This window comes from Larimichthys crocea, chromosome X, assembly GCF_000972845.2.
Source record: "Larimichthys crocea isolate SSNF chromosome X, L_crocea_2.0, whole genome shotgun sequence".
Classification (NCBI taxonomy): domain Eukaryota; kingdom Metazoa; phylum Chordata; class Actinopteri; family Sciaenidae; genus Larimichthys; species Larimichthys crocea.
Window position 1 is genome coordinate 39,230,445 of NC_040020.1, and position 15,295 is coordinate 39,245,739.

Here is a 15,295-nt window from a genome sequence, read left to right on the forward strand (position 1 = left end):
TAACTTGAAAGTAGAATAACAGAAGGTACCTTATCTCCTCTGTGGCGTGTTGCATTTGCAATGTTGGACCTCAGCTGGTTCGAAGCTTTTTGCATCACATCAAACCATCTAGAAGTAAGAAAAAAAAGAAAACGGTTTACATAATGTCCACATGCAGTTGTGTGTATTTAAGCATGTTTGAACACAAATATGTCTGCTCCCGTGTCTAGTCTATGTGTCTCACCCAGAAGTGTCCTGCTCCTGTTCAGCCTGCACCATGTTACGGAGACTGGCATCAGCGAGAGCCTGAGTGAAGTGAGTGTAGGGCGCCATGAAGCAGTAGTGGTACAGGCCTGGCCGCAGGCTGGACGAGCCGAGACGGAGAGCCTTGTTCTGGGAACGGCTGGGTCCACTTAGGACGCCCTCGTACTGGGAGGCCAGGTTGGTGCCGAACAGGGTCTTCAATAGCTAAGGAGACATAGGTCCTAAGGTTATAACCTACAGTTTTCAAAAAACTGTCATATTGTCTGGCTGTTTTTAATGCACTCAAAATTATATTCAGAGAATTGTACTGTTGTTTATTTTTTTGCAATGGACAGTTAAATACTGTGTTATGTAAGATGCCGTCCAGTGAGTGTGAGCGTATGAAAATGTATGGAACCATCGCACAGGGAGACCAATGCCTTTACAGTCCCTGTCGGCAGGATCCAGCCTCACTCTGTGTGGAGTCGCACCGGTTGCAGCACACTGCTCAGTGCCAGAACCATAAAGACCGCCACACACAATAAATTTGAGAACACAAAAACCAACAATCAGAGACTTAAATACACAAAACACACAGATTACTGACCTGTTGTACACAAACTGTAGCCATGGTTGGCTCTCTGGAGAAGCAGGACTTGAGGTAGCCCAAGATTTCCTCCACACACTGACAGAAAATACAGTACATTATTTTATTCTACTGATTAATGACAGTCGATGTGAAGAATAGGCATATATCGGCTTATGTAAACTTTATTTGCATCCATTCAGAACTTCATCTTTACCTTGCTGATGTCATGTAGTGTGGCCATCTCCAGAAGCTGAGACAGAACATCTAGAGTGGAACGCAGGAAACCCCCAAACTTCTCTTGGCTACTGTGGAGGTCCAACGTCACCTAGGAGATGACACAATTAACACCAACTACTACCATTCAGGCTACTGAAACTTGACATTTTTCACTTGTGATAGGAAGTAGTTTAAAAAAACAGGATGCATGTTCTGACCTTGTAGTTTGCGTGCGTAGCTTTGAGGACATCGTAGAGCTTGAGGTAGGGTGGCAGGTGATAGAAGTTGCCAAGGGTGGTAGATTTGTTTATGGCTGCTGATCCTGCGCTGTCTGCTGGCCTGCCTGCTCAAAAGAACAAAAATAAAAACAAAAATCACACACAGAAAAACACATCAAACTTACTACCTCAGATTAGGTGTGGACATACCTGTGTTAACCTCATTGCCTTTCTTTGGGCTCATAGGTGCAACACTGGGCTCAGCTGCGTCCTTCTCTTTGCCTTTTCTCCGGATGGGACTGAGGGAGGGGGTGTTGCTCAGGGACGGAAGGGTGGCCTAGAGTACAAACACTGAACTCAATACAATGACCTTCGTTTGGATACAACTTGTGGTCATGAGCAGATAAATGCCAGTAAAATGTAGTTTAGAAATAATCTCACCTTAACCGCTGGTCCAGGTGGAGTGTCATCTAGCACATGGGCACAAATGTTGAGGACCTTCAGTAGGTGGGAAAAGAGTTGCTCCACCATGGCCACCAGGGTTCGCTCCGACAGCCCTGCCCAGGGTTCCTCCATCTTATTTGCACCTCCACCTGTGTTTGTGCTGCCGCTGGTGCCTTCTTCCTCTCCAGCCCAGGGGTTCCTCATGCATTTAGGAGCCACAGCTGAGGACATGATTACGAGACCAGTTAATTAAACTGGTTACGGCCTTTGCGTGAAAGTATGGCTTGAGTGGTCTGGTTTGCAAATACAAGAACGGCATGGTCAGGTCAAATTTCAGTGCATGTTACCTACCAGAAAGCAGATTGCCAGAAAGCAAAAGTGCATCCTGGTGTGCAGAGAGATCCAGTGGAAACCAGGCGGAGGAGAGTAAGGAGAGGACCATGTTGGCCATTCCCACCGTCAGAGTCCTCCGCTCAGTGTCTGGTGCAGATGAAGTGGATGAAGAGGCTGGAGTGTTGCCGGGCTGTGACACACTGCAGAACAGAAGACAATCAGGTGTGTGTGTGTGTGTGTGTGTGTGTGTGTGTGTGTGTGTGTGTGTGTGTGTGTAGAAAAGGGAGCAAGAGTGGTGTGGTACGTGACTAGATTACATTAGTAGGACAACACTGAAAGTACAGGTAAAAGAATAGAGAGTACACAAACCTGAGGGCCCTGCCTCTGCTGCGGTTGAGGCTAGAGCGGGAAGAAAAGCTGCTATTGGAGCTAACGTAGCCGCAGTGCCAGCCTGTGCTCCAAGTGCACACTGGAAAATTTAAAGCCAGGAGGCACAAGGCTTCGCAGCAGCCAAACTGCATAAAAAAAAGAATTTCAACATCATAAAAATCAAAACACACGAGAAACTTGTTAAACAGCAGACAAAAATAGATGGAGCGTTAACGCAGGTCCGAAAACTCACAGTCAAGGCTCTGGAGGTAGAGGAGGTGAAAGCGTGTGAGACGGCAGTAACCACTCTGGACAAATTGTTCTCCAATGTGACATCAGGCACAGCGTTGGACAAGTTGAAGCCTCTGTATGTCCTGGCAGACAGAAAATTTGTCATGACCTGTTGAATCTCATTGAAGGCAGTTCTGATCACATGGAAAATTTTGTTTTGGTACCAGTGCTTAGAACTAAAATAGCCAACATCAAAACTCTCAACACATGACCAGTGAATTATTTCTTAGCAATAGGATAGCAATGAGAGCCTGTGAGATGTGAGATCAAAGGAGTGTGCACATACCTTGTGATTGTGCTGACTGTGAACTGGGAGGGGGGTTGCGTCTCATGCATGAGCAGCTGCAGATAGACTGAACTCTGGTCCCGGGCAATAGCCACTACAGGGTCTGCTTGACCCTGGTCACAGTCATAGAACAACCTGGAAACCAGTCTGGTAGAGAGAGAGGCACAGAGACATAACGGAAAGATTGGAGGTCATTGAACAGAGAGTATTTTTTCTAACCCTTATTTCTTATGTCTTAGATAGGAGTGTGTACCTGCTGACAGCAGAGGCTGCCACATGTCGGACTCTGGGGTCATCATCTCCCAACAGACGGATGACCACATCATTCAGGACTCGTTCCTGCAGTCGCAGTCGCTAGATGGAAAGGATTGTTGTTTAATTAGCAACCACGGTCTCAGCAAGACACATTTCCACGGCAAGACTATGAGGAAGGCAAGAATGGAGAACTTACCCCAGTGTAGTGATGAGCCCCTTTGTGCAAAGTCTCCGTTTTCCTCTCCAGAAAATTAACTAACCTAGAGAGGAAAGAGTTCATGTCTTTAACAGGCAATCACTGGTAAACCTTAACTGACATTATTGATGTGTAGGATATAGTGATTTCGAGACACAAAAAAGAAGACTCATCCTACCGGAAGTCCATCTCAGCCAGGGTCTCCAAAAGCTCAGTACGAACAAGCCAATAGGAGCAGTCCCTCAGAGCAAGCAAGTCTATCACCAACTGCAGGCCGAGCTCACTTAGGGTGCTGCTGCATATGGTCATGATGCAATGCTGGAACACACAAAGAAAGGTCAGGCTCACACACAGGGAGGACAGAAAACCAGCAAACTTGCACAGATCAGTCTTACCCTCACTGCAGAGCAAGCCATCTTGCAGGTGACGGAGGATTCGTCTTTCAGAGTTTTCTGGAGCAAAGGCACCAAATCCACCAGGGACAGAGGGTTACCTGAAAGCAACAGGACAGACTGGTGAGAAAGAACCGAGCTTCAACATATCAACACTGAGACAAACACCTGCAAGTACACACTAACCTGTTGCACTCTGCACACTGGCCAGCCAGGTGTGTATGTTGTAACGGGTTTTGGTGAGCGCTGCCTGTATGATGGCTCCACAGAGGATGGCCGTGGCCCCTCTGATCTGGGGGTCCCCATGTTCAATGAGACCCAGCAAGTCACTGATATACTGCTGCTCTGCAGGGGGACAGAGGAAGAGAGCAGGGTCAAACACTGTGCTGAAGACACACACTTAGTCATCACCGCGTTTTGGAACTGCCCATTACTCCCACGGTCTTTAATGGAAGGAAGTTTTATATGAGTAAGAAAAGTACAGGTATAAATAAAATTAATTAACAATTTAGCTGGATCTCGCTGGATCACAGCTCATTAGTACAATTGAAAAGTACAGAGCGCTCATCAGTTATTTGTCACCTGTGCCTTGACCTGCTATGACAAATATTTGCTCTGGAAAAGGCTTACTGTGTACACAGTGACAACTACTGCCAATTCAAGTGAATGTAAAGGACCACAAAACAAAAGACAGACAGATATATCAATAAAGATAAAATAAGCATCAACAGAGAAGCTTTCCATAACTCGACAGCTCTGCTCACTCTGCCCCTTGGCTTTAAACTTCAGTAGAGCTGCTTATTGTCTGTACATATAAATTGTATCATAACAAATTCTTAATACTGAGATCACATGTCTCACGTCCACATGAATGTCACACTGTGAGCTCTTAAAGACCCATGGTGTGCCCACACAGGTGTTTTCACTTACTGCCTGATTAGACTGTCAACTGACCTCACGTGAATCTCAGCATAGCTCCGCCCACCTTCAACACAAGCAGATGTCCAATCAGCCTGAAGATGAAACACCTGCGTGGGTGTGAAGGGCCTCTAACTTCTCTAAAAGCTCGTTCAATTCTTCCTATAGACTTTTCCTTGACCTCAGCGGGGAAAAGGATCTAACTGCACTTACACTAGGCTGCGTTATTATGCAGTGGCTGTTATTGACGTGATCTGTGGTAAAACTACAAAGTTCAGAAGTTGGACTACAAAACGCACGTCTGAGATACTTTCCTCTGTACGCTCTTACCGTGATGTTTCATGCAGGATATATAAATGTCATTATCAACGTATTTAAAAATAATGAAGGAATATAGGCCACCTGTCACAGAAGTAAAATGAAGTTTGAGAATGGTCGCTCACGCTCAACCTCCTGTCCACTCAGATATAAACATAATAGCAAATTATTGCAAAAGATGGACGATTAATAAACAACAGTAACTTGGACGACGATCTGGAGGGACACTGGACAAGTCTGTGATATACTGACCAATTCAGTCACACATCATCTCACCAGGATTGCCTTCAATTCTTTATGCCCCTACCTGCTACTGGAATGCCGTCCAGCGGCTCCAGATAGAGAGAATTAAAGAAGGCCTCAGGATGCAGTGCTGCTGCTGCCCCAATACAGCTGACCGCCAGAGCCTTCACACTGACTCGCACCTCTTTGTCAGGGGTCAGACCTGGAAAGAAATAGTATAACAATATTGACATACAGACACAATCATGTGTTATCCAACAAAAATGACTAACAAGTTAGGGTTGCATCTCTAAATCTTCATCATTAAAGAGTCTTTATTTAAGGCTTTCATCATAGTCATGCATAGATCAAACTAACCAATAAACATAACTACTATATTATAAAATTGGCAGTTTGCTTGACATCTCAAAACTTACTCTAGTGTCACTGGTACCTCTTTATTTCTATATTTATATATTAGGATATAGGATAACAGCAGTTCTGATAACACTCACCGTTCTTTTGTCCTGTCAGCAGGAAGGAAGCAGCAAGAAGCCGTGCACAGTGCACCAGCGGCTCCACCCCTGGGTCTGTGTAATGTCCAATTGGACCCTTTATCCGTGACGGCTAAGAAGCAGGAAGTTAGAGACAGTCACATGATACATTCTGTTTCCTTTACTGTGTGTGTACTTTTTGTGTGTGTGTGTACTTTCTTTGTGTGTGTGTGTGTGTGAGCATGTCTTTACCTTGTTGTCAGGTTCGGGTTCAGCAGGTTCATCCTTGAATCCTATTAAGCGGTCCACACTGCTGTCTGAACCCTGCCGGTTGTGACCTCGACCTTCGAACAGATGTGGCTTGCTCAGAGCTGCAGAAAGAAACAATAAAAATAATCAAAGCTTTATAATCAATGTCTTCAGTGCAAACCAAGTGTGTGTGGACATTTTTGTACACATACCCAGCGCTGACTGCAGGAAAGGCTCTGGGGGTTCTTCTTGGGTGGAAGGCGCCGCACCTTCATCTTCTTCATCCTGTAGTGTTCCGATCTGCATCCCAGAGTACTGGCTCTCGCTGCCATCCAGCACCTTATGCACAGACACAGAAAGAAAAATCTCCAGAGGGGAACTAAACTTACTTTCAAGGGACAACAAACGTAACAAATCTGGAATGCAACCACATGCAAAGAATACCTAGATAGTTCCAACTCATTCATTATCGACTCAGATTTGCTGGATTTAGGACAAAGACACGGCATAACAAACCACGACTAAAACTGCAAGTCAAACAAACATTCCTCTGTAAACTACTGGATCATGCTTGGGTCAACGCAATTTACAGCAAGTCAACTACACACAGGAAAAAGCACAAGCTTGAGTACTCTGCAGTTGTGGTTGCCACAGTCCAGAGGAAGAGCAAGCTTTTGATCCAAACTATGAACTCTGAAATGAATTTCTCTTTGATCGAGTCAGAAGGCATTCATTTTACTAGATAAACTACATGAGGTACACACACGATATTTTACAGAGAACTAGTTTTTCCTTGTAGGATGTATGAGGTAGGCTACTCTTAATCCAAGATTGAAATGGTTTCTGCAGGTTTGGCCTTTGCTGGAACAAAAGCCTGTTGCATTCTCTTGAAAGGTAGAGGGAACCAAATCTGAAGGAACAGACGTCCTTCATGCTTCGACTTTGAACTCTTTACCAAGTTATCAACAAGGGGTGTTGGGGTTGTTGTTGTTTTTGAGGGGAAAAAAATAAATAAAAATCACTGGAAACGAGGATAGGTTCAAATGTATTGTCAATGACAACAAGAGGGGGAAAGTAGCAAAAAGCAGGGAAGATTCTGTGCATGGTTTGTGACGAACAAGCGAACGAAAGGAGAAAAAAGAAGGAAAGCCAAAAGTTTCCAGACAAGCAAGCCCCTCCCCACGCTGTTCAAAGTGTCCAATGGGCTGACCTTGTCACTAGTGCTAGAGGAAGAGGTGGCATAGAAGGAGGAAGAGGAGGAGAAAGAGAAAGTAGAAGACGAAGAGGAAGCGGTGCACTCGCTGTCTGTGGCATCGGGACCCTCGGTGGAAGTTGGCGAGGGTGGGGGCGGCTCAATCACCCGTGGCAATGGAATGCGTGACTGCGACGAAGTGAGGAAAAGGATGGAGGAGAGGGGGGGCAAGACCATAGAGGTAGAACTGTTAGAATGGACAATCACACACCAAAATGGCTCTGGAGGGGAGCAGGACCACATGACCTGCAGCCAGCATCCTGAGTGTGTGAAACTTATTGAATCTATTAAACCATAACTGCTGACCAGTTCCCAAAGCTTTTAGACTACATGGTACACAGGACCTGTAGGAAAACGCCTTAACAAGACCAAAGTCCTTCTCTCAGACTAGAGAGTTGTGCGTGTTTAAAGTTCTGGTATCAATATCATCACTTCTATTTCAGATTATACCCAGCATGGACTGTTGGAACGTATCCAAAGTACTCTCCTGTCACAAAACGTTGATTTTTCACAGTAAGTTTAAGCATATACAATATGTAGGTAATGAGGTAAAACAGTCATTCCCAACCTTTTCCCTTAAGGGGCCCTTTTTTTTTCCTATCATTGAGTAAACTGACACCTTCTGGCTAAGTGACATATTCTTTATACATTTCAGATTAGATTCAATGCATATCTTGTAATCTTTACAATTAACCCAAATGATGAAAGCAATAACTGCAGCAGGTTTGTGCCAAATTAATTTTGAGCAGATTATTTCCTGTGAATAGAGATTTAGACAATTATCTGTGTCAACAGTCCTACATATGTAATAGGCTTTCTTGTTGGCTTTCCTTCTCCCTGACTCTTGGCCATTGTTAAACAGCAACAACCAAAGGCAATTTAACAGTATGAAGACTTTGGGAATACCGCCTCTCATACCATTTAAGTTTATATCTCCAATAATGATCTAAACTTTAAATTTAAACATAGCTTTCTACAGACAAGGAATGACTTTTTTTTTCCTCTGAGACTTTTCTTTTTTAGTTTTTCTTATATCAGTTCAAATCAAAAAGAGCTTGCACCCTCCTGTGAAGTTTCCATGGGCCCTAATGTTGGGAAAGTTGGAAACAGTGGGTTAAAGCACATCAAAACACTGATGCTGTTTAATTCTTAAAGAAATGTGGGGAACAGGGTAAAATGAAAATGTTGTCCATTCTACAAATCCTAATTCTATGAAGTGTAGCATCATTCATAAACTGGGAACTGTGCCATTAGGGACATCAGGGTTCACAGTTAATTATAGCATTACACTGTAATTAGGTCTTTCAGTGCCTAGGGACGTACGCTGTCCTCTGTATTTCAACCAGAAATAAAGCACTCTGTGTTCAAGCCATATTCTAGAAAATCTCTCATGCTCACAGTTACACTGACCAGTTCTGCTACGTCTGAAGGGGTGACAGCTGAGTCTGGTCCCTCCGTGGTGGTCTGGGAGGAGTCGCTGGGTGGAAGTGAACGATCGTTCGTGCTGAGCAGAGTCCCGCCTTCTCCTAAGGGCCCTCCTTCCGGCGTGGCGTTCTCAGGCGTGGTGTAGTCAGCCGTCTCTGGAGTAATATTGGCCCCGCCGCTGGAGCTCCGACTCAGCATTTCCTCCTCGTTGTCGTTGGGTGACTCGGGAGTGTCTGATGCAGATGTCCCGCCACCACCGCCGCCCTGCTCTGATGAGGCGCTGAGGTCCACAGAGTCACCGGGCTGCAGGGTGTGCTGGGAGGAGCGTGGCTGCTCGGTGATGATGTCCACCTGGGCCACGGAGGAGCCATCTGCACCAACCACTGATGCTGAAAGAAAGATGTACAAAGCATATTTTTTACCATCTAGTATTTAAAGTGAATCATATTTGTAAGACACAGTTGGCAAAATACTTCAGTCTGCCTCCTGGTGGGTGCATCTCACCTGTGAAGGAACCAGTGGTGACCTCTGTTCTCTCAGCGTCATCCTCCAACCCATCTTCCTCCCCAGAAAGCATTTTACCTGGAAACAACCAGTCTAATGTCAACATAACATCAACAAAAAAAACACTAACTGAAGAGAGGGGAAGTTACTTAAACCTTGTGCAAAGTCTCCTTCAACAGAGTGCACTTAAAAAAAAGGGACTAAATATTGTGCATAATTAATAATAAATCACGAATTTGGAAGATAATCAACCACCATATGTGACTCAGTCGGAGGTTTACTTGCCCAAACCTGACTCAAACATTAATAAGAGGGTAGAGGTGAGGACAGGAGATATATAGTCACCTCTCTGTTTCCTGAGAAGGAGTGGGCTGCAGGAAGACCCTCCCCCCGCTGCAAATGGCAGGAAACAGGAAGTAGAAACAAGTGGCGAGGAAGAGAAAAGCAGCAAAAGCTCAGAAAGTCATAAGAAACAGAACGATTATTTACAGATGACAGAATGAGTTAGCAAGCAAAGAAAAAGGCCACAAACACAGACTGAAGCAGAAACTGAAAAAACAGAGCAACAACACAGTTTGGTCCACTAATTACCCAGCAAAGTCTGTCAGGAAAGGTTAATGAGTTAAAAGCTACCTAAAGCACACACACTGGAGTCCCAAATGCCAGGTGACTATGTAAAACAGTGTAGAGACCATGTTACCCTGTACAAAAGGGATAACGAGCTTTACGTGATTGATCCGTTTACCGATGAGCTCGAGGATGCTGCCGGAGCGTGCGCGGCTCTCTGCGTCCTGGCGAAACACGGTGGCGTGTTGAATGCTGCCAGCTGTGATGAGCATGTGCAGAAGCTCCGGTGGAGGAGTCCTGAACATCTGCTGCAAGAGCTCCAGAGCCGCTGTGACCACATTGTGATCCCAGTGCTGCGTGTAGTGTAGGGTCAACTCGTACACCTTCAGTCACAAACACACAGAAAATTTAGCCGCGGTTCTATGATTAATAAACAAAAACACAAACACAAACCATCACTCTCTTCTCTCCACCTGTAGTAGTTGCTCAGGTGTCGGCTGTACATCAGCCTCTTTCCTCATGACTCCAAAGCTTCCTTTGAGGCTGGTGGTGTTGACTTGCTGCTGCAGCAGAGGCATCAGATAGCGAAGGGTTAACAGCACTCCCAGAATTAGGTGACTGGGGTGCTCCTCATCCACTGGAACCAGCAGACCTGGAAAGGGGCAGGAGGTCAGGGTTTGTGTGTTTGTGAGTACTATAGCTAAGAGCAGTGTGATACCAATGCTAGCTCACAAATGTTACCTGAAATAAGCTAAACTATAAGTTTAAAATTAGGATGGTAAGAAGGTGCATGCTGTGAGAGCAGTATGTGTGAATGTGCGAGTGAATCTGTGTGTGTCCTACCTAACAGCACGTTAAGGAGCCAGGTGTAGAAGTAGCTGGTGCGTCTGGAGTGTTGGCACACGCTGACGGCCGAGCTTGCTGCTGTCCGTCTGATGGTGGGGGAGCTCGACTTAAGGTTGGCCACAAATGACTTCAGCAGCACCTGGGATGAGAACAGTTGGACTTCAGGATTTACAGATATGCACGTCTTCATGTAAGTCATGTCTAGTTACAGTGTACTATTTCTTGGCAGTAGTTTCTTTGTCAGTTTTTTGTTGAACTTGTTGTTACAAATGTTGTTGTTTTTTCAACTCCTCATTCTAAATCGCTCTGATTTGTGTAGATACCTTGATCTCGCCATCATTGGCGAAGTGACCCAAGGCGGCCATGATCTTGGGCATTGCTGCAGCCAGAGTCTCCTGCACGGTCTCCTCCTGCCGCTTGGTGATTCTGGCGAGGCATGGCAACAGGTTGACCAGGTAGGGTCTGGACAGCAAGAGATGGAGGGAGGGAGAAGAATGCAAACAGAACAGAGTAGTAAGAAACACTTTAAAAACATTAATTGAAGTTTAACTAATTTTTAGGTAGTACATTTACAATGAACACCAAGGAGTGCAATTTAAATAATGTCATTGTTAGGCATTGGTGTGTATACCTGCATTTCTGCGGTCTGATGAGGTGGGCGAGCTCAGCAAACCTCCACAAAGCTGCCCTCAGACTCCGAGAGGCACCGTTCTACAGAGATACACAAACACTCAGTACAAAGGCTGATATTACAATTTTTACTATCATACTATTACACTATATCCATCAAGTGTTTCCATTTTCAGACTTTACGTGAAACGTCAATCACAACGTCATCAATCTGCGAGAAACTCTACTGTCACAACACAGACACGTCATTACCTTTTTGATTTCTTTGTACAGCTCCAGCTGCAGTCTAGGCAGGTTGGAGTCCATCAGCGCCTGAAGGTAAACGTCAAAATAATCATCATGGGTCAACAATAAAAACTGATTGAAAATTAAACAACAGAAATAATAGTTTGATGTATGTGATATTTTATTGTTTTCAAATGGATTGGTTGCACAGCAGAGATTTTGACATGTCATAGCAGGAAACTAACAGGTGTACAGCCACATTCTTCTTCTGGGAGGTCCTGCTGTTATGCAGGCATGTTATGCACTGTTGCTGCAACACTTAAAGAATCTTGAGCTGGTGTTATGTTATAAAGTCAATCTGTCTTTTTCCAGCTGTGAAAAGTCAAAATGCTGTGCAACCACTCCTCTGACTGATAAGGTGAGAACACATCTGGTCACGTCATGTGAACCCAAATCGAGTTATTCTGTGTCAACTAAAAATGAACTGATGATCAACTTATTGTCCTTTTACTGATGAAAAAGTGAAGGCTAATGTTAGAGCCTTGCTGGAAGAATTAACGTCCTGCTCACTTTGATGATTTTGTTCAGGCACTCATCGGCTACCATCCGGACATCTGATTCGCTGTCATCACTGCAGAGCAGGAACATCTCCATGGCGATGCCGAGCAGTTTCTGAAACTCTGGAGATGTTCTGCTCCCAGGACCATAGAGGGGAAAAATTAGGCAAATGTCATTACGCACATAAATATTCAACTCGACACACATTCTTTCCATCTGATCTGTCTACGTGAAAGAGGTAAATGTCCACACACACACATAACCTCGTGCGTACACACAGATTAGTTCTGGAGGAGCTAAGATGAATAAATGAGATGAGACTTTCTAAGACATAAACTTGTTTGGGGACAAGTATAAATGCAAAAACATGCATCACTGATATTACATATTATCAAAACATGGCAAATATTCAGTCATTTTTGGCAACAAAAACCTGCTGCCCACCATCAAAGGCAGTGAATAACAAATGCATAATCAGAAGCTGTCAATGTCGTCTCACTGCAACCAAACTCAAAGTGGCAAATATTAATCTTAAGTCATTGTTATCACACTCCATTAGCAAGGCCTACCTCAGAGACTGAGCCACAATGTTTTCACATATTGTCAGGCAGTGGGTGACTCTGTCCTTCTTTGTTGTAGCCTGTTCCTTTTTCCTGCGAAAGAGGAAACATGGAGAGGATGAGAGGAGACAGAAAGCAAGAAGCAGCAAAAGGCGAGGGAAGACAGAGGCACAGAGAGAGCGGCTGGAGAAAACAGATGTGTTCAGAGAAAAACAGGATCCTAATTAAATCTGATGTTAACTGTAAACAGCACAAAGGATGGAACATTGAATATTCGGGTCAGTGCCACCCTATAAAACACTGCAGCACTGGTCCTTCTGTAGCAATCACTGGAAAAACATCAAGTGAACAGATCCGCATGAGGGCATGAAAGAATCACGGGTGTGCCTTTAAGCTGGATTCAACTCTAAGTGCTCTGTGATTAAAAGAGTGAAATGTCATTTCCAAATGCTTCTAAGTGTCAAGACTACAATTTCACACCTATTTACTTTGCATCTAATTATACAGCATACTATATATTAAAGCAGTCACAGAGCAGCATGAACCGTGCTCTGCTCCACAGAACGTAAGTGAAGTGCTGCAACAGATGACCTCTACAGTCACCTGAGATGGTCTGGGATGAGTTCAGCAGCAGAGTGAAGAGAAAACAGCCACCAAATGCTCAACATATGGGAATTTTTCAAGACTGTTGAATGAAAATGATTCCAGGTGACAACCTCGTGAAGCTGACAGAACGCCAAGAGTGTCCAAAGCTGTCATCAAAGCAAACGTGTCTACTTCAAAGAATCTAAAACATATAAAATATCTTTCTTTGCGCTTTTTTGTTACTACATGATTCCATGAGTCATTTTTTAAACTAATAATAGTTTTGATATCTTCAGTGTTAATCTATACTATAGAAAACATAAAAAACACTGAATGAGGAGGTGTGTGCAGACTTTCGGCTGGCACTGTGCGTGTTCACCATAACGATGTAACGATACTTGACGTGCAGATAATTCACTGTAGTTGCTGTTTTACGTTAGCAAGGCTCTCTCTGGCTACATAAGCTACACAACACCTTGTGTGAACCGTATAGTCATTTTTCTCATGACTTTCTATAAGCAAGTCGATTGTATCAGAGGAGAGCAGCTGCACTTTCAGAGCCAGGCACCATAGCAGCTTTCCAGGAGCTCAGTACATGATGGGAGAGACCTGCCTTTCCTCCAAGTTGCTCGTAGTCCTCACCGAATTACTGAGTGGCAACATTTAATCCAACCCAGAGTAACTGCTTTCAATCATTACACTAACTAGAGGGTGACATAATAAAAGCGTGTTTAATAGTGTACGACATCGGTGTGACCTGTCTAACAGTGTGTTATCTTAATAAAATGGCTATAATGTGTAGAAACTTGGGAGAAGTGATATGTTATAGAGAGAGTATCGCTGACGACAGGTGGAAATAGAGATTTTTTGAGGACCTCTTGACAAAACTTGACTTTTAGAAATGAAAAAAATAAAGCTTAATGGTATTGATATAACCGAGGGTGTGTGGCGTGTGTTTCTTGAGAATGTGCACATCAGAAACAAGGCATGCAGCCCTCATACCTGGATCAGGATTTGATGGACCACACTGCTGCACCTGGTCAAGCAGTTATGACGTCTAACCTTTCTGTGCAACTAACCACACAATGTTTTACTCAAAATGTGACATTATTGACTTTCCAAACAAAACCGGGTCTGCTGAGATGAACGTATGGACACTCAACCTTTTTAATTGGCCTCTTTAGCAGGTGCGTTGGTATCAATTAGCAGACGGATTTCTGGCTTAGCCTCCGAAACTTTACAAAAACCTGCTGGCTGACACTCAAATAAATATCACTGCCAGACCCACAGGGCTCGTCGAGCACCGGTGCAATGTCGTAATGTGTCTAAAATAGCGGAGAAGCTTAAAATAACAGCTTAGACTGTGCTAGCTTTAATGTTAGCGTCACTAGCTCGCAGGCAGCTATTAAAAACCTCGGTCACCTGAGCGCAGAGCTAAGCTACCTGCTACGTTAGCTCGACATGCAGGACAAAAATCCACTTACTGCCTCTGGACCAGCTCCTCGGCGGTCGGCGGTCCCTGCTGCTGCTGGAATGACTTGAGAGACTCAAAGGCCTTCATCAGTTTCTCCATGGTGGCCATTTTAGCAAGCAGCTAATATTTACTGTGTGAGCTAAGTGGCTAGCAGCGCGGGGACAAGTTAGCGCACGAGAGAGCGAGAGGGTGCGTAGCGCGACGAGCGTGCTAACACTGCTCGCGACAGCTACCACCGGCTCTCCCTCCTTCTTCTTCTCGGCCGAGAGCTCTCTTATTCTTTCACACTGTTGTTTCTGAGTGTACTAAACGTTGCTTGATAACGAGCCATCTTTGATGCAGCGCTGCCGACAGATCAAACCAGGAAGTGGCATATGTGAGAGCTTTGACAGAGAGGGGCGGCGGTGGAAAGTCAGCGACCAATCAGACGGCGGCTTTGTGTTGAGTGACTTGAGAAAGAGCCAATGAGTGGCGAGGAGTTTTCTTTTTTTTTCCTTTTGTTGTTATTGTTGCTGTCACGGGACCGCTAACGTCCAGATTGTGAAAAACATATTAGATGATGCAGCCGTGGCGTTTATCCGAAGGATGAGTGGGAGGTGTGACAAAGGGGAGAGCCTCCTGTGTGTCAAACTGAGAAGCTGCAGGGAGATCTAACTC

At 44.6% G+C, this 15,295-nt stretch overlaps 1 protein-coding gene and 1 non-coding gene across 11 annotated transcripts in view; both read right to left on the reverse strand.

Annotated features, from left to right (window-relative positions):
- Window positions 1-15,040, reverse strand: part of htt (huntingtin) — a 30,014-nt gene extending 14,974 nt beyond the window's left edge. For 3 of the 10 annotated variants that reach the window (XM_027282386.1, XM_019278166.2, XM_019278160.2), the window contains exons 1-32: window positions 14,649-15,039; window positions 12,589-12,672; window positions 12,032-12,164; window positions 11,489-11,548; window positions 11,238-11,317; window positions 10,930-11,068; window positions 10,604-10,745; window positions 10,234-10,412; window positions 9,939-10,143; window positions 9,539-9,586; window positions 9,194-9,271; window positions 8,675-9,078; window positions 6,225-6,351; window positions 6,016-6,134; window positions 5,785-5,896; window positions 5,355-5,492; window positions 3,998-4,156; window positions 3,815-3,912; window positions 3,598-3,737; window positions 3,420-3,483; window positions 3,222-3,322; window positions 2,969-3,115; window positions 2,645-2,765; window positions 2,392-2,537; window positions 2,041-2,222; window positions 1,687-1,910; window positions 1,456-1,582; window positions 1,246-1,370; window positions 1,026-1,136; window positions 830-907; window positions 224-447; window positions 30-108 (exon numbers count right to left, since the gene is read on the reverse strand). In XM_027282386.1, coding sequence (XP_027138187.1) covers window positions 30-108; window positions 224-447; window positions 830-907; window positions 1,026-1,136; window positions 1,246-1,370; window positions 1,456-1,582; window positions 1,687-1,910; window positions 2,041-2,222; window positions 2,392-2,537; window positions 2,645-2,765; window positions 2,969-3,115; window positions 3,222-3,322; window positions 3,420-3,483; window positions 3,598-3,737; window positions 3,815-3,912; window positions 3,998-4,156; window positions 5,355-5,492; window positions 5,785-5,896; window positions 6,016-6,134; window positions 6,225-6,351; window positions 8,675-9,078; window positions 9,194-9,271; window positions 9,539-9,586; window positions 9,939-10,143; window positions 10,234-10,412; window positions 10,604-10,745; window positions 10,930-11,068; window positions 11,238-11,317; window positions 11,489-11,548; window positions 12,032-12,164; window positions 12,589-12,672; window positions 14,649-14,746 — 4,272 coding nt within the window. In that variant the 5' untranslated portion in view covers window positions 14,747-15,039. Of the gene's footprint in view, window positions 1-29; window positions 109-223; window positions 448-829; window positions 908-1,025; window positions 1,137-1,245; window positions 1,371-1,455; window positions 1,583-1,686; window positions 1,911-2,040; window positions 2,223-2,391; window positions 2,538-2,644; window positions 2,766-2,968; window positions 3,116-3,221; window positions 3,323-3,419; window positions 3,484-3,597; window positions 3,738-3,814; window positions 3,913-3,997; window positions 4,157-5,354; window positions 5,493-5,784; window positions 5,897-6,015; window positions 6,135-6,224; window positions 6,352-8,674; window positions 9,079-9,193; window positions 9,272-9,538; window positions 9,587-9,938; window positions 10,144-10,233; window positions 10,413-10,603; window positions 10,746-10,929; window positions 11,069-11,237; window positions 11,318-11,488; window positions 11,549-12,031; window positions 12,165-12,588; window positions 12,673-14,648 lie in introns of all 10 variants that reach the window. The other 7 variants (XM_019278161.2, XM_019278167.2, XM_010734639.3 and 4 more) reach the window with 6 other exon arrangements.
- LOC113746755 (small Cajal body-specific RNA 14) lies at window positions 629-758 on the reverse strand. The gene has a single exon (XR_003463108.1).
- Window positions 15,041-15,295: the final 255 nt, after the last annotated feature.